A 19,620-nucleotide genomic window follows, 5' to 3' on the forward strand; every position below is an offset into this window, starting at 1 on the left:
GGTTGTTAAAATAAAACAAAATGTCGATGATCTCTAATTGTTTCAATTCACCTAACACTACAACACGATGAATAAACGATGACATTAATTAATAACTGATTTCAATTAAACGTGGGTTAATAAATTTTGACGAAATTAGCGATCAAACGCCCTCACTACGGCTAATGAGTAAACGACGGCCACACTGGCGCTTTACATAAAATGTAAACAAGGCCGAATTGTCAATTTGGGAGGTTCATTTGTTGGCAATCTGGCAGATCCCAATTTGGCAGTTAATTGTCTCTTTTGTTGCAAACCCCTTCTTTCATTTGTTCCCGAGTAAAGAAGGAAACGGTAATGAGGAACTTTCCAACTGTGGTTAACGACTAAATATTCACGTTATAATGTCAAAAGTGGCTGTTTCGAAAGTTACGATCGCTATAGGGTTGAGAATAAAGTTCATTACGATTTAAAGAACAGTTAAGTAATGAAAATTTAAAAGACTTACTTCTGGTAAATTTGGGAATATAAAATATGATAGCAATAGAGATTGTCTTTGGGAGATAAAAAATATAAGTATAATTTTTTTAATAAAGTTGTTTTAAATATACAGGGTGTGGCATGTATAATCTATAAAAATTAAACTACAGCTTCCTGATGATATTTGTCACAGATAACTCTTATACGAAAAAGTTCTATCTTCGCGTTTTTTTTGTAAATTAAAGTTCATTTATTCAACGAAAATGAAGACCGACCCTGTGTTATTTATTAAAAATTTTGGAAATGTTTTTATGCGACCCGATATGCAACCTTATAATAATTTAAGTAGGTATAATCTAATACTAGTAATACTAAAAGAAGGTTAGGTTACATTGTCAAAAAAATTTGCAGTCAACTGATTTTGTATTTATATTGAATTCATTATTCACTTAATTATTAAATATTAAGCAAGTGAAAGATTCCAGACAAAAGTTTTTATTTTGTAATTCCACGATAGTGACAGTGTAATTTTTATAAAGACGTAAACAATAAGAATAGCGTGCCGATTACATTAAAAACGAAATTCTTATTTTGTTTGTGCACAAACTAGTTTTACAATGAACCGAGAAACAATGCATTTACTATTTCCGAACGTGTCGATATGGTGTTAGTGTATGGTGCAGACGGAGAAAATGCGCTCATGGTGACTAGGTTGTACCGGGAACGATGGCCACAAAATCTTAACGAAAACCCCACAATTAGTACTCGACGACTCCCACAGCAAGGAGGAACCTCATCTCGTACCGTACATAGAATCTTAAAGCACCAGCTGTTGCACCCCTTTCACCTTCAACCAGTTCAACATATTTTACCCCCGGATTGTGATCAACGAATGCGTTTTTGCAGATGGTTTTTACGGCAATGTGACTGGGTGCATCGGTGCCATGCCTGTATTCGCGCTAATAAGGATCAATTTTAACATTTTCTCTAGAAATGGTAAGTTTTATTTCATTTTGTTCCATATTTTAATGGAGTTTGTTTAGTGCTTACGGATGTGGTTTTGTTTGCGAACTCTTGCAGTAACAACAATGTACTGAAGATTGTAATTACTATTAATTATTATAATAAGAAAATATCAGTTTTTTTTAAATATCTATTTTTCTTAGTTTGTACATTTGCATTTAAAAATTCCCCAAAAATTGAGAAGTATCATTCTATCTTTCAACGACGATTTGTTTACGCGGCTGGCCTACAGCACGTAACTCGTCGTACAGCACACGGACAGGACCGTTCCAGAGAAAATATTTTGATTCATAATTGAAATTTAATTTACGAAAAAAACGCAAAAATAAAACTTTGGTATAATACTTTTCTATTACAAACAAATTGCGTTAGGAAGCTGTAGTTTAATTTTTATAGATTATATACGCCACACCCTGTATATTTTTGTCTATAATCACCGCATAACCATAATAACTAAGGCTGTTAGAGAGAGCCGCAATACAATGGCGTACCAAGCGGGTCAAGCGTGAGCCGCTGCTTCAGAATGCTTTTCACGTTCACATCACGTTAGTACACTGTTGTATCGTGCGAAAGTTGCGTAGTTACTCCGTTGGTGTTTATGGCGGTGTATTGTGGACAATTTAATTTGTTGCTTTTTAATAAATAATGCGTACGCCTATATCTCGGTGCTCGTCTCTGACAGCCCCAGTAATAACATACCATTCAATTTCGTATCCAGTTATCTTTTATTCAGGAATGTTTTAGTATTCAGGAATGTTTTTTTTGAGAGCGTCAGTGTATATAAAAAAAAACAGGGATGTAAAAGTGACTTTGCCACTGTGTATAACAATATTTATCCAAAACTGTTTCGAAACATTGTTAAAATTGGCGAAACAGTAGTTGACATTTACGATAAATTAATTTTGACATTGCAGTAAAAAAATATATCGTTCAGATTTTCGTGTGCCACTATTTTATGAAAGTTTTCAAAATAGTACATAGTATAAGTGAGTGAAATAAGCCGTTATAAGCAGGAGACATGTTTAACGCAACTCAAATTCGCTCAATTTTACTCAATAATGTATTAATTTCTGTCCACGCCCGATTGAGTAAAATTTTCACTTTATCAGTATAAGTAATTTTAAAGTGAAACTATTGTAACAAAAGTGAATGAATTTTACTTAAATCCGAGTTTCTGCTATCTATCAAGTAAGTGACTTTCAACTCTATTCTGAGTATGTAAAACCAATTAAGAGTTAACTTTTTCTCTAATATTATATGATTTAAATTTAATTTTATTATTGAGTAATTGAGTAATAAACATAGATCTATTTTAGAGATAATATTTTAGGTCTAGATTAAAGGAATTGGTTAACTGATCGGACGAATAGATTGTCATAACCTATATTGTTACTTGTACTATTCGTTTATTTAACCAAATATTAATCGAGACTCAATATATTATTGTTTTTAATTATTGTAATCAAACCACTGCATTTAAACATAATTTTCACCATAATAACCGTATTGACGGACACTTGTCCAGCACTACACATGGAGACGATGGGAATAGACAAAGACAACGCACGACAACCATAGAATGGGGTGGCGTCGCTCAATAATGAGGACATTTACTCCGATTTAGCTACAAGTGCACCAAATACGAGTTTATCTGAAGAATTTATTTAACGAATACCTATATGACTCAAATCACTCGAAAGTACTCAGTTTTAATTCAAATACTATTACAAATGAGTAACATTATCAAAATGCTCAATACTGAGTGAAAATGTACTCAATAATTTCACTCAATGAATTCACTGCGTATCTTTGTTGCTTTTACTCACTGAGCGCTTGCGCGAGTGTGGCAAATTTACTCTCATTTGTGTGATATGACATTTTGTTAAATAGGCGCGGTTTTTTACGAAAAACAAAGTTGAAGAGATATTTATTTTAAAAATGAAACATCAATTAAATTTTCCATTTAAATTTAGTGAACGTAAGAATATTAAACTTCGTTAAAAATGTCGATTTAAAATCTAACACGAAATAACTTATTTTACCAATTTCTTGCGACAAGAAGGTACATTTTTTCATAGAAACACTGTATATGAATGTATTTGAGATATTTAACGACAATTTTTCTATATTTCGTTCAGAACACAATAAGCATTTTAAACAGCAAAAAAAAAAGTGATTGACATAAGTAATCATATACTACAAGCTGAGACAAAAGCTGCAGACACCCCACGTCCTATTTTCGTAAATTTTTTTTATTTCACTGATTTTAATATTTCCTCAGTTTTATTCCCGTTTCAAACCAGCGGTGTAAAAAATCGCACCCACGCCCCCAGAACAATTCGCTTTGCCAGCTCTCTCCAATCCGCGTAAGAAAATTATCCCACATGTGTACCGACGCTGTTTCTCATGGAATTTCCTCGATTTTCCAGAAGAATCCAGCGCAACACGCAAATATACGTTTAGCCCGGCAAACATCAAATTATTTCGCAATATATCGGAAAAGAAACGGCGCAAATAAGCTGCCAGCAAATTCCATGCAAAGCTAACCGAAGCGAAGTGTGAATTTCCATGCTGAAGAGAATGGCAAACCGGGTAATAGTAATAAAAAATCATACAAGGATTGTTGGAGGAAATATTCGTCCAAAGAAAGCGCTGTGAAAAATTGGATGGCGTTTCTCGAGAGGATGATGATGCTCCACATCGAATTCTGGCAGATATACAGGGTGTTTCAGGATTAAGTCGACAAACTTTAAGGAGATATTCCTCATAAAAAAATAAGAAAAAAATAAAGTATAATTTTTTTTCAGAGACGCTTAATTTTCGACATATAGGGCGTTCAAATTTTTTTAAAAAATTCGAATTTTTTAAATAACTTCTAAATGAAGAAGGCTATTTAAGCCAAATTTGGCATGACACATCTTCTTATAAGATACCATTTTTCCATGGAAGTAGAAGTCCAGCAAGCAACCAGTGGTGGAGTTATGGGGTCTCAGACTCATTAAATTATAAAAAAATTAATACGGCCCTACTGAAAATAAAAAATGATGCTGTTTTTAGATAGAACAGTTTGTTACTGATAAAAAGTGTACATTCACTTTTTTTCCTAACTCTTATAGTTTCATAGCAAAACCGATTTTTCGAAAGGGTGCTTCTGGATTCTGTCGATAAACTTTAGGAAGAAAAATGGTATCTTATAAGAAGATGTGTCATGCCAAATTTGGCTTAATTAGCCTTCTTCACTTAGAAGTTATTTAAAAAATTCGATTTTTTTTTTAAATCTTTAACGCCCTATATTTCGAAAATGAAGCGTCTCTGAAAAAAAAATTATACTTGATTTTTTTCTTATTTTTTTATGAGGAATATATCCTTAAAGTTTGTCGACTTAATCCTGAAACGTCCTGTATAGATCAGAGAAATATAAAAAACAGCACTTTTAGTACTTTTTGTTACTTCAACGACGCTAAAAATTAATAAAACAGGCACACAAAAAAGAAAAGTGTTCTGTTCCAAAGACTAGACCCATGTATTCTTATGCATTTTGATACGCTAAATCCCAATCCGGAATTGCTCCCTCCATTTATTTAAATCGCGAAAAACCGCCCTTAAGTACAAAAAATACTGAAGCTTTGGACAAAGACGGCCACTGTTTTGGATATTTAGGAGAGAACTTTCTAGAAATAAATGATGCTAAACTGAAAGAAGTTATTTTCGATGGTCTCCAAATCGGTACTTTGTTCAGAGACGAAAAATTTATCACAAAAATGAATGATACGGAAAGAGCAGCATGGCTAAGTCACTCAGAATTTCTTGGGGAATCAGAAGAGTGAGGGTTACCAGAATTTAGTTGAGGAACTGTTGGAAAACTTCAAACAGTTGTCTGATGAACTTGAAATTGTATTTACTAGACACTCATCTTGACTACTTTCCGGAGAACTTCGAAGACTACAGTGAAGAAAAGGTGAATGGTTTCACCATGATATCAAGGAAATTGAGCGTCTGTACGAAAGAAACTGTTGGATGCCGAAAAGGTAAAAAGAGCCAAGAAACACAGAAAAGAAAAATAAATCAGTTGCATAAATCGTTTGAAGGTAAAAGAGTTCGTTACAAAAGGAAAATGAAGGAAAGAAACATAATTTCTTATCTGGAAACGATATTTACATCTTCCAACATCCTCATCTCTCTGCGGTCATCAAATGACTGAAGAAATTTCCCAGATTTTAGAGTTATTTTGCATTAATAAAAATACTGAAGAATGATAGAATGATTTCTTGGCTGTTACAAATTCACTTCTCACTACAAGGATCTCGGAAACTGTAAGAGATATGAAGTAGCTTAAATGGGGGCAAAGTTGCGTAATCAGAGGACCAACATTATGCCTCTAAAAAATCAATGCTATTATCGAACACTGTAAGTGTCGTTAGACCCTGTGAAATCGATCTGGTCATTTAAACTATTGCCACCACTTTTCTAAATAAAAAGCGGTAAAAATTACTAATTCAATTTTAGGTTGTCAGTATCTATGTGCAGTGATTTGTGCACACACTTGTAAACAGAACCCGCCGAGCTATCAATGGCGTCAGCGGTTCCAAAAATGTTTCTGCGTATTATTGCGGTAAGTCAGTAAGTATTAAAAAGTATTTATTCGATCGATTTATTTACTCTTCAAATATTCTGTCCAAGTTTGCAAACACCCTATATTATACTTGAGCAGGTTGTTGGTTAGCTAACAAAATAGACAGAGAATGAAACGCCTCTCAAAATTAAAGGAAATTAAATATCCTATCCAGTCATATTTCTCGAATGCGGAAATATAATCCTTAAGCCTAACATTTTTTCAACACAACCAGATATGTTTTATCTTAAAATTGCTCAAGAAATAATTTTCCCTCTTAGACGAATTCCCTGTGTTATTTTGCTGTCCTCTAAAAACACCAGGAGCTTTGTATCGGTATAGCGGAGGATTTCCACCTCGCTGGACGTATAAAGGGGTTTATTTGAAAATCTGTACCTACACGATGTCCATAAAGTCAGATGAAACAACAAAACTCATGGCTCGTTTCCCTTGCGGCTTTATCTGAGCTTTTCCAATAAGTACCTGACTTCTATCAGTGCGTTATACAAATAAAGGGTGTCCCAATATTTACGCAAGAAGTAGTTTTGATAGAAAACACAGGTTTTTAATTAAAAACTAAATTTTTTTATCCACTTGTTCCATAATCCACGAACTTTCTTTGCTCTGCGTGGTCAGTAGGCTTTAGTTATTGAGTGAATTGAACTTTGCAAGCATGAAAACGCACACAGACGCTGTAGGAGCTTCTCTTCTTTCGTGTAGCGTGTTAATAACCCTGAACTGTGCGCTGTCTTTTTTTTCGTTGCGTGAATTTTGGGACACTCGATATAAACTACAAATTATAAAATTGAAAATCGTGAAAGCAAAATACACCCCAAAATTTAAAATCCCGGAATTACGCAGATTATATTTTGTTACATAGAATTATACAGGGTGTGGCGTCTGTAATGCAGAAAATTAAAAACCTAGACTCTTGATAATAAATGAAGTAAAATAATATATGCTACCATAAGGCGATTATGAGATTTGAGTATCAAAAATATTTTCCAAAAAATTACAAGAAGTGACAAAATGGTAATGCCGGTCCTGTTTAACATAGCTCAATAAACATTGACCGCACTCCACACGGCACCTGTGGAGTGTCAGTCTGTGTCAATGTCAGTACGCTTTTGACTTGCGGGTGAATTGCTGCTAAGTTGTGTCAAAAAGATCGCGCTTCTACTGTTTAGACGTTAATTGTTTATTAAAGACGTTTCTTATTTTTTATTTTTTAAGTTATTGTTTTAACTAAATCGGCAATGGATAACGAGGACAACAATAAAACGTTTACTACTATCATCTTTTTTGTTTGTCGTGATCCAACCTATCACTTGCTAAAATAATAGTAGTCTTTTCTGTAACACCATGTACTTTGTTTCTACAAACCTCTTGTCTGGGATTGCACATTATCATTTACAGTGAAATAACTGATTGAATTTTATGTTTATTTTTCCTTTTAATTAAAACGAGAGGATTGTATTAAACTGGCCAAAATTATTTATTATTGCATTAAAACATTTTATCTCTTTTATGTGTATTTCATACATTTTAATTTGGCAACACTAATTTGCGCAAAGGCAAATCTCTGTTCAGTTCGGTTCGGCAAGCGTGCGCTGATGTTAATCGAATGGCATGACATTTTTTGACCAGGACCGTACTATGATTTATTTCTTCGCCACAAAATTGAAGTTCAATTTTCTTGACAAAACGTGGATATATGAATTTCTTATATAAGGCTTTTTTATTGCATATATTCCTAGGAATCTGCATTTTATTTTTTCTGCACTAAAGACGCCACACTCTGTATGCCTAATAATAATACTATTCAACGTTTGTTAATATATAAATGGAAACTCCAATCAATGCTGAATTATTGAATGATTCAAATAATATTCAATGATGTTATTACAAATTTACATAACATGTATAAATGTATATGCATAATATAATCGAACTCCCTTCAAATATAATAACTATAACAAATTGTGTCGTATTTTTAATCCAACTATGCCCTGAAATCCCTTCAATTAAGCCACGCCAACACGAATTATAAATTAATATTGAAATGTGTGTTTATATCACACATGCATTCAGGGTACTATTATTTTATTATAATTTCGTTTCATATATCTGACAGTAGTTGTAAAAGGTAATAAAGCTTTATTTTACCAGATATATTTGGATATGTATTATTTAAAGTGGGATGTAATTATAATAATGACCAAGATTAAACACTGATATAACAATTGTATGAGTATATAAAATATTACATAAAGCTTAAGGATATACCGGTCTGGACATATTTTTATTTCCGATACAAAGTTAGTAAATTATATAAATATTTCACCAGTTTCCCCTAATAATTCTGACTTCGCCCCAATATTATTTGTATAACTTTATGCCATCGATATAAGGGAATAAAAAAACGCCATAAGAAGTGCGCAAAGCCTGAGGTTCTAAGCTCTCCTTGATTGATTATTGGTTTATTGTATCTGTCTTGCATTAGGAATTTGGGAACAACGTACGTCTAAGATACGTACATACGGAAGACAGAGTACTGGACAATAATTACGTTTTTGATTTATTGCGATGGCATAAAGAGTATAAGCCACGGCCTGGAATTGACAGCAGTGTTGCCATACGTACAGTAATTACCCTATTTGTACGATACTTTTTTACAAGAATGATAAGAGGTTTTGAGACAATACTAACTCCAACTTTATTACAAATTATTTATAACATTTAGTATAAAACGGTATTCTAAAATAAAATGACTGGTAATTCTTAAGCAAAATAATGAATTATGTTCAAATGCTTATTAAATAAAAGCTTATTATTAACTAATAAGGTGTTCAAACGAACCACCTGCTTGAGCTTCACAATACCCTAATCTGTCGTAAAATTCTTGACGAACATTTGCCTAAAGTTCAGGAGTAACTGATCCTAAAATATTTCTAATTTTAAGCCGTAATTCGTCCAAATTTGCGGTTCTTTCGTATCGATGTTTGTAGAGAAGTTGCGTTAAATGACCCCATAAAAAGAAGTCGCAGGGTGTCAGATCTAGAGATCGAGGAGGCCAAGGTATGATACCTCTTGTGGAAATAAGCCTTTCAGGAAAAGTTTGTTCCAAATAATCTTGAACTGACCTTGCGTTGTGTGCAGGATATCCGTTCCTGATTGCTACATTTCGTACACCGATTAGTTAATCGGATGGGTTCATCCACACCCCTCAAATTTATGAAAAATATTCAAAACAGTTCTAGCAGTGGGAACTGATTCGTCGGGGTATGAAAATATAAATCAGCCAACGACTTCCTCTGCACTTTCTTCACGACAATACCATTTAATAACTTAATTTTTTGTTTGACACTGTCCACCATTTTTACTTTGTAATATTCCGTCTACCTCTTATCAAAGGTTTGAGTGGAATAATAACAAAAATATTACTAAACAAACAGCAAAGCGCTTTAGGTATTCGGTCGGTTCACAAAAAAACGGGGTACGTGCGCTCCCACAGCCAACCAATTACGAGAGTCCGAGTCGGAGCCTCGATGATATGTCATGTCCGACTCCTTCCACCCGAAGTTGATAGGGGAGATGCGTGTAATTTATTTAGTCTATGCGAAAGAATTACCTGGCCAGACCTGTATAAGAATTCAAAAAGCTTGTCTAATCTGAAAGTGTTGCGATCGACATCATTATCCTAAACCGTAAAATAAAAGCAACCGATGTCCTGTTCTGAGCCGTTTCGTTGACCAATAGTTTCGTAGCAACATGCTTGGTCACCGTCTACACAGGAAAGCTAAATGATTTTACACCTGAGCTATGTGATATGATAGCAGAATTATTTTTATTTATTACTGTTTGAATTTTTCGGTTAGATAACTTGTTACTGTCTTATAGTTTACTTTACTTAAAGGAATTAATTTTTTCTTTGTAAGATGAGAGATCTGCTCTTAAAATTTCCTATCTTTCTCTTAAATTATGAGAATTGACAGCAATGCATGCCGTAGCTTTCATGTGTATATGCACTTACGACTAATCTGCGTAGTTCTTTCAGGTCATAGTAACCTGTTCAGTGGTGCAGTATAATAACTATTAAGAAAAAAGTGTTAAAAAAATTTAGGGAATTTCGGAGAACACACGATGTGTGTTTCTAGAAGTATAATAATATTCCAATGTTGCAATCCCTAAAATCTACCTCATTTAGGAAAAAATTAGACAGTACCTTTATTTTTCTCGATGATATAAACTTTAGACATTTTTATGCAGTCGGAACTGAATGAAATTCGTACCTGATATTCATAAGACGGCTTCAGGTAGTACAGCGCCATCTCCTGGTGGAACACCGGTGTAGCTGAACCGGACAAGGGAGGCACGATCCACACCCAATCAGCTGGACAACCATTTCTAAGCTTGACTTCGTTCTCCAAGTGCTTCATGAAGGACTCAGAAGCCGTGTGGTGGTCGACGATGGTGACGCATTTCTGTTGGAAGCTATGGAGGACGGCCAGATTAGCTTCCACCATAGCTTTGTCCTTCCAGAGGGTCACTGGGGTCCTGGTGTCCAGGCCCATGTTCAAGGCGATGGTCTGTAAGCAAAGTGGCAGTATGTAAAAGATGAAGGATCATATTTGGGGCTGCTTGCCACGTCAATGGTTTAAACTAGAACCATTGATAACTGATTTGCTTCAAATATACATTGCACCACACGTACCTCCATCATATTAAGTCTTTGCGGGTCACAAAGATCTCGACAACCGATTTCAGTGCTCATGTACCACCCATTGAAGGGTGCTGCGGTAAATTGGATACCTCCACAGTCAAACATCATGTTGGATACTGCTGGCAGTACGTACCACCTTAAACCAAGATCTTCAAACCACTCCAAGCTGTAATGAAAGAGAAGTGATAATATAGCATAGTAAATAATGGAAATCAATACAATTGAGTAAGTTTAAAAATTCGGGACTATAGAAGCCTTGTAGATGTATTACATTTATTTATCTTGAAAAATAGAGCAGTTCTAAACAGAAACAAGATCAGTATCAAAACTCCGGCTTCCACAGTACTTATATCTATTATTTATTTATTTCCAAGAACAAAAAGTCCTATAAGAAATATAAGAAGAAGAAGTAACACTAGTTTAATAATATTACATATTAGAAAAGTGTTTACTGATTTTATTGTGCCTTATTTTTTTAACCATTTGCTAGAGGTAGATAGCTAGAGATAGACTTTTGCCAGTGAGATTTTATGACGTAACTTTGTTGATCTTAGGCCTTTTACAAGGAGTCACTACATTTTAAAATTTATTTTTAAATAAAAATGTATTTTTGTTAATATCGCCAAATAAGTTTCAAATGTTTTTCTATGAAAAAAAAACGCGATAGGCTGGAACAAAGTCAACCAGTTCTTTTCCTTAACATACAAACCAACTGAGATTAAATTACCTTATTTTTCCTCCTTAAAGAATCAGTTAAATGAAAACGAAATTATATTTTCATCTAAGGAAGCTAACAAAGCAGGAGGTTGTATTGACTACAATCATTTATTTGCGGCAAGTCACAAAAATTAAATTAAAAAGTTCTAAATTTTCAGGTAATTTTTTCAAAAGGCTGTAATTTGGTGAAAAATGGTCGTAGAGCAACCAAAAAAATCTTTTTAATTTTTAACATTTTTTAAAATTTTTGTTCCAAAAAAAATTGCATCTTCATTTTTTCTTTTTTTTATATTTAACATTTTTTATGAACAAAATATGGATTTTTGCAAAGATAAACATTTTCAACTTTAAAAATGAATAAAAGATTCAAAACTTATCCTTTAATTGTTTTTTTAACAAAACTGATCATTTGGATCACAATGAATGAAAAATTGCAACGGTTTGAACTGTTGAGGGTTTCTTTGGGATACTTTGAGGTTAAAAAACGGAAAATATCCTTAGTGTATTAATTATTTGTAAAGTTGTCTCAAGCTTAAATACACAATTTTTACCATTTTTTGAATCAAGTCTATTGCATCGTAATTTTTTTTCAAAAACCGATAAGAACATTTTATAAAGGATACTTTGAAGTTTTCAAAACCTTGCTTATATTTTTTGTACGATCATTAGTTCCCGGGTAATTAATTATATTATCAAAGCCAAAAACGTAATTTTTGCTTTGCAAGTCAGGACAAATCATCCTGCAAAGTTCTTGTACAACTCAAATTAAAGGAGGATGAATCAAACTAAAACAGTTGTCAGGTGGGATTGCCAATAAAAAATTACTGAAGCCAGTAGACTTTTTGAAAGGGGAACAAACATTTTGAAACGTTTTTTCCGCTTGCTTTCTTCAACTGCAAACTTCAAGTTGCCTTTTGTTGCTCTACGACTATTTTTAGCCAAGATACAGCATTTTGAAAATCACCTAAATATTTAGGATTTTTTAAAATCCTTTAATTTTTGTGCTAGTGTATTTGATTAGGTGTTTCTCTACTGTTCTACTACTGGAAGCTAGTTAAACAAAAAACATTTAACTTTTAAGTCAATTCGATAATTGTGAATTGAAAGTCTTTCTTGTAAGATATTTCCGGTTAGGCAAAACTATAAGTATTTATAAAATCAACCCCCTGATTGAGTTTTTTGGAGTAAGGGACAGTTTATTTTTTTCTGGCAGAATGTAGCAGGAACATCAGGTAAAAAGAGCGGGAGGTTACATCGAAAAATAGGGCACAAACAATTTCTGTAAGAGCTCTTATAATAAAATTATTACACAGTGTCTAAAAATTAATTGAATGGTAGTTATCAAAATGTAAGGCTTATTTTCACCTATGTATATCCCGCAGGTAACTTTTATTTACGTTTTTAATACATCAGTTCCGGAGTTCTGTTATCAAGTTTTATTGTGACAACGCAGGGATCGGAATCATAAGTCCCTAGGGGGATATACGCATGTTTCCAATTGTTTGTTCAATTACGAAATTAAACTCCAGAATAAATGAAAATTTATTTCAATATTTAAATTTCACATTAGATATGAAAATGTGTGCGATTTTATGAGTGTTTTGTACATATTTATCTTTTTGGTTCAGTATCATTTAAAAAGTCGTGTGTCAGCATAGGAAAAATCAACAATTAATGTTGCAGTTTTTTAAACATATTAACAAAAGGTTGATGAACAATTTATATACAAAAAAACTTCAAAGATAAGATACTAAAAAGAACAAAACAATAATTTGGTTTAAAACGGTAGAGTCCTACGTTTCAAATCAACAAAAGTTTCTATAAATATGTGTCCAGAAACACTTCGGTTGCGAAATACAGGGTGTTCAAAATTAACGAAAACACGTGGCTTATTTTAAATCGCAAAAATCATGTAAATATTATTAAATTTCGCCGATAGATAAAGTAATTATAATTATTTCGAAAATAGATTGATATTTCGGTGCCTTTAGTAATAATTATCTATAGATAATCTAATATTTTATCTCGTAAACGGTGCATTCTAGTTACATGTAGCAAGAAAAATTTTTCGAAATTTCTGTGATAACGTTGAGTCAAATTTAAGCTAGTTTGGAAAAGAGTTTCAAATTAAAGTTATTTCGTACAATATTAAAAACTCTCCAAATTGCTTCAGCTGTTTTTTGTAACTTAAAAATATAATTTTCTTTCTTAAACTTTAACATCTTAAATTTCGAAAATATGTTTCTGCACATGTTTATGGAAACTCTTTTTGTTGAATTGTGACGTAGAATGGTGAATGGTTTGGCTAAACAATTTGGTTACACCCTGTACACAAAAATAATTTGATTTTGCCTTGAAGGTCCACGAGAGCAACAATTTACTTTTATTACGTTCGTCTTAAATCACCGCTTCATAAAAAGACTACATTTATGTGTCAATCACACACTTGACAACAAAAGCTTATTGTTACAGTAAGATTAATGATAAAATGTACTTAAAAAAAGTCTCAGGCTGCTTGATTTTAGTGAAAATAAAAATAATGTCAAGTCAATGTATTTGATTTGTGAAATCCTTTGACCTATTGGGGTATCTTGCAATATCTAAAAGGTTTCAAAGTAATTTGGCCCACCCTCAAGAGTAAATTTACTGACCATTTTACTGAATATAATTTTCTATTCATACTACTTACAAATCTACAGTGTCTTATCTGGTTATAGTCTTTCCGAGGTCAGTTGATCATGTAAAAAAACGCCTGGCAATAAAATTTAATGACTTTCATAGGCGTCTCTAAAAAGTTTTCTGCTAAATGTAAAAAATTATAATAATTTGTATATATTGTGTAGAAAATTTATATATATTATACGTTCATTTGGACAACAACATATTTTAATTATTTATGTCCTCAAACAATTTTATTATATTGATGGTGAATTTCGTTCTGTTCCGTTTCAAAAGGCCTCCAAAATGCCATGTTGTAATAATATTATTTCTCCCTTTCGCAATTGTAATATCAATGATTAATAGAAAGTGCCTATAATAAATTAAAATTATCTGAATCATACCAACTTCCGCATTGCTGCACTGCACTGCTGGGCAATTTGTCAACCACTTGTCAACAGCTGAGGTTTATTACCCAGTGGCCCAGTGCGGCTGTGTTTGTGCGCCGTTTGCCCGCGCCCGCTTTCTTCAACTGGGCGTATACATTTCTACCACCCCCACGTTTAGTTCAACCAGACCTATATATGAGTATGGCTAAATAAATATGGGAACAAGTTTTTCAAATATTTCAATGCCGAGTTGCTGCGTCAGCGACCGAATCTGGTACATACTGTCAAGCTCTGGGTTCTTCAATTGACACCGGAAAGACTATACACAGAGTGTTTCTGTTTCAGTAATAATTTGATACAACTTAATGTAAAGATTTGGGTGCTTCATCAGTGAAGTGCAATTAGCGCCATCTACCGATGGGTACAAATAAAAAAGTACTTTTCTTTTTCAGAAGTTGCCTCCACAAACATATGGATCTTCCCTCCCCGCCCGCTCCCCAACGTCTAGAGACACAGTTTTATAGAGATAAAACGCGTAACGCAATTTCCGCTTTAAGCTAATTCGCCTTTTATCACCGCCTTTTAACTTATTTTTTTTAGTCACGGAAAGCGTGACGCCGGGGCTCGTAAAAATGCGCAATCCTTAAAGGCCGTCCAAGATCAAGGGATCTGCGACAGCGGCTAATGAAGTGATATGTCTGACGCGCCGCCTATTTTACAAACACTCCGAGCTGTTAGGGCAGCCGGTGAAAAGACGCAGAGGCGTCGAAAGTTGTAATCAGCGCCGGTAGGTTTTTAATTTTCTGTCCTAGATTAAACTCTCACTTTCTCGCATTCACAGGGCACTAGCGTTAATAAAGATCTCACTGTAGATTCTATGAAGCACTTTTTATGGCAGTATTTCGTGGGCGTTCAAAGCGTTGTTATTTCTATTAGCGTGTGAATAATATTCATTAAGCAGGTAAAACTTGTATTTTCTGCACTTCTCTGAAAATATCTAGTCGTCCAAGTTGGCGCCCAAACACAGAATAATACAGAAGCGATACTGGAATATTCTCACCGTATTGTTTACACTGAGATAACCGAGTTATTAATTTCTAAATTATTAAAAATTTTGTCTTACTGCAATGACACTTAGGTGGCCATATCCCTGGCCGAGAAATGGTGAAATTTCTGGCATTTTTAGGTACTGAAATCTTGAAAAGTAAAACGTGTAGAACAAAAGTAAGCACAAAAATAAAATCCTTGATGTTTTGTTTATTCATTGTTACCATTTAAATTTACCCAAATAAAATAATAACTAAAAAAAAGCGTTTGTAAAACATGCATTTTCTGTTATCCTAACCCCACATTTTAAGAATTATTTTCACGTACTTATAAATAAAAGTAAACAATTCTATATGTAGGACTAAGCAAGTAATAAGAATATTTACATGTGGAGTTATGTCTAAGAAGTTAGTATTTTCGTAGATTTCAGTACCTAAAACCTTGATGGTTTGATCGTTTTTTGCACCTGTTTATTCGTTTTGCTGCGGCGTCTTTAAAAATACTCAGGTGGCATGACATAACATTCCTATTATTTGATAAGCTTTAGATTATTCAGTTAGTAAATGTTTGAAATTATTTGTCTTTGCGGAAAACACTATTTAAAGAATATGGGGCCCTCAATATGACTTAATATCTCTCTACCACCAGATGTAGTACGGCTCAAAAAATGTGTCGATTTAACTAAACTTGCCTTAGGTAGTTCAAAAATTAATAATAATGGAGTTACATGCTGTCAAAGTGGAAAAAATAAATAATATTTTCTTTAATATATTTCGATTACTGCGAGCTAATTTTGTGAAATTTCGAATATATTGTTGAATTTTCTAGAGGGCGCCACAACCGACCATTGGGACGCATTTAAACTGCCAAAACTCTTCTGCTTAAAAAAGGTATAACTTGCACGCAAAAAAATTCTCGACTCAAACGTTGATTTTAAGGTATCGCACATTTATATACAGGGCTGGAAAATCCACATGGTCCATCTGCCTTTACATGAGAGCGACAAAGTAAAGTAAAGAAATCCGTGCGATAGACAAGGATGGCTATAGTGACGACGTTTTATAATCCGAATAGTCACGGCCCGTTTCGGGTTAGAAGTGGGAGTGACTATTCAGATTATGAAACGTCTTCAATGTAACCATCCTTGTCTATCGCACGGATTTCTATGACTTACTTTATCGTTCTCACGTAACAGCCGACGAACCATGGGGACTTTCCGAACCTGTATAAGAAAATATTTTCTTCTTTCAAGAAAATTATTTATTTATTTAAATACTTTAAATTTCTATCCAGAAATATAATTTCTTACTTTAACTGTTACTGTTTTTTTGTACAATATACTATTATTTACAGTCAAAAATTTCTCTCGAGATATAAGAAAACTGCAAAAGGAGGACTAGTAGGAGTGCCGTCGAAAACAGAAAATTCTATAGACATATTGCAAATAGATTAATTACTAAGATAAATATAAAAAAAATAAAAAATTCAATTAAATTTGCATGATTTTTTAATAAATAATCCTATATTGTTTAAATAATTCGAGTACTCGGTTGAGTACTCGAATTATTTATTTATTTATCGTATAGGTTTTTTATTGCTTAACAAAATCATCTAGAAGGTTCATATTTGTAACTTCAATAGATTATGAGATATAAACAGTCAAAGACTGAATAATACGAAGAAAAGTCTCAATTTTAAAAATAAATTAATGTAACTAAAGATCTATAATAGCTACAAAATAAATTGGTCGAAAGTTCATTTGACAGATCAATCAATATTCTACAAAATTATCGTGAATATCCATAACTGTATCTTTAATAGTTTAAAAGTTATAGCTGTTTATAAGTAAACAAATGGAATGGTCGCTCTAAATTCTAAAAAAAACGAAAAATAATAAAAAAAATTCGAGGGAAAATTATACAGGGTGCTCTCAAAGTTGAGTCTTTTATTTTAACAGCTGGTAGAACTCGTAAAAAAGTCAATTTACCAAAAACCGTTTATATAAAAGTCGCAGAATAAAAATCCTGTTCTACAAAAATTGTCCAACATTGTTCTACAAAAATTATTCAAAATTGTTACCATTTGTTTACCATTTATGTTTTTACAACGCAGTGATCGAAAATGACAATAAATCAGGTTTGTATTATAAAGTTTTTAAATTACAATTTTTTAAAAATAATTGTTAATAATTGCTTTATTTGGCAACTGTTATATAAACGAATTTTGGTAAATCGACTTTTTTACGAGTTTTACCAGCTGTTAAAATAAACGACTCAACTTTGAGAACACCCGATATATGGTTGGTTCTATAACTCTTTTCTCTAAAAAAAATAATGTCACTTTTGACGATTGTATATAACAAATTGTAAAGTAGGTAAATAAACAAATTTTCAACAAAAAAAAACTGTTTTTTCTGTAACCTGGAGAATTGCAAATCAAAAATTTGGAGAAAGAAAAAAAATCTTAATATATTATTTGAACACTTCCTTGAACCTTTTTTTAATTCTGCATCACTTAAATTCGAAAATTGACTAGTTAAGTATTGGAAACTATTTATGTTCGTATCCAAAGCCTTCACAAGCCTTCAATTAATTCTTCAAACCATGAACATCTGTACAGTACACCAACGAGCCATTGTATTCTTTATTGAACTTCTCGAAACTCCTTTTCTACCTACCCACCTTTTCCAGTACCCACCAAAATAACCAAAATCAATATGAAAGCTGGCCTAGGAGTTGTGACAGCGGGTCCGCCCCCACAGAACTCAGCCCGAGAACAACAAAGGTAGTCAAAGATTCCTAACTAAGGCTAAGTAAATGGAATGGGACCAGGTACATAGGTCCCGCAAATAAGTACCTTTTTAGTTCACGAAATGTATTCACATTAAAATAAAATGAGACTCTATTCGTGCATATGAGATTCAAAGCAAAAATACTCACGTTGGGTGTGTGATGGGTACCTCAAACACGTACTCCTTGGGGATGTCGAAGTAATCGGGATCGTGTCCGTTGGCGGACAACACCAAAGGAAGAATGTCCCATCTTCCCCCAGTACTTTTCCAGCCCAGCTTGAGGCATACCTCTGTGAACTCCACATTGAGTGGGTCTCCTATGACCGACCCGTCGGGCTGACGGTAGCCTGCGTAGCTAATCAGTTGTGAATTCCAGACGCGATAGTCGTGCTTCGAGTCTGTTCTTTGGGGAAATATTGTTATGGCCGACCTGGAAAGCAATAACGAACTTTAATAATTGGGAAAAATACGACACCTTAATTTGTAGAATTATCAAGCATTATGTAGAAAATTTTTTGAAAATAAATGTGTGTGTAAAGGAAGTAACGTCAGTTCTCGTCAAAGTAAGAGAGAGGTTCATAGGACTTCTAAAATTCCTGGTTTAGAAATTACTGAAGCAAATGTCAAAGCGACATAATTTTTATAATTTAATGATTTTTGTTTTCAATGTACGTTAAAATCAACAAAATAATAAACGATTAAAAATCTTGTACAGCAATAATTATTTATTTACCTATTTACTTCCCAAACGTATTGTGAAAAAAACAGGGTTCTAACAACTGAATGAAATAAACGTAAACTCAGCAAAAAATTTCTGAAAATTCAAAATTTTGAAAAAAAATCTAATTTTTCAAAATTTTTAAATTGTTTTTCGTCTTTTTTACAATTTTACATTGAATATTTGAAATGCCAAGAAAAAATTTTTAGTTGAAAATTTTGTTTTTTCGAAATTTTTATTTTTTTTGGTATTTGATGGGTATAACACGAAACTGTGAGAAAAATAACGCAAAAAATGTGTCTAATCATTAGGGTGGGTCAAAAAAATTGATTATTTTTTTTTTACTTTATACTTTAAAAAATAGCTAGATGCCTCTAGAAAATTCTCTCCAAATATGAGCTCTTAATTTTAATAGAAAGGTTCTCCGCTTTACAGTTTTCCATTTTTTCCTCAGTATTAGAAAGAAACATTTATATCTCTCTA

The 19,620-nt window shown here is 33.0% G+C and overlaps 1 protein-coding gene across 2 annotated transcripts in view; it reads right to left on the reverse strand.

The window, feature by feature from the left end:
• Positions 1–19,620, reverse strand: part of LOC108908391 (nitric oxide synthase, salivary gland) — a 167,415-nt gene that overhangs the window by 22,578 nt on the left and 125,217 nt on the right. For both annotated transcript variants that reach the window (XM_018712428.1, XM_018712429.1), the window contains exons 6-8: positions 18,568–18,849; positions 10,809–10,983; positions 10,387–10,683 (exon numbers count right to left, since the gene is read on the reverse strand). In XM_018712428.1, the coding sequence (XP_018567944.1) occupies positions 10,387–10,683; positions 10,809–10,983; positions 18,568–18,849 (754 nt within the window). The remainder of the gene's footprint in view (positions 1–10,386; positions 10,684–10,808; positions 10,984–18,567; positions 18,850–19,620) is intronic.

Source organism: Anoplophora glabripennis, unplaced genomic scaffold, assembly GCF_000390285.2.
Source record: "Anoplophora glabripennis isolate ALB-LARVAE unplaced genomic scaffold, Agla_2.0 scaffold202, whole genome shotgun sequence".
Classification (NCBI taxonomy): Eukaryota; Metazoa; Arthropoda; class Insecta; order Coleoptera; family Cerambycidae; genus Anoplophora; species Anoplophora glabripennis.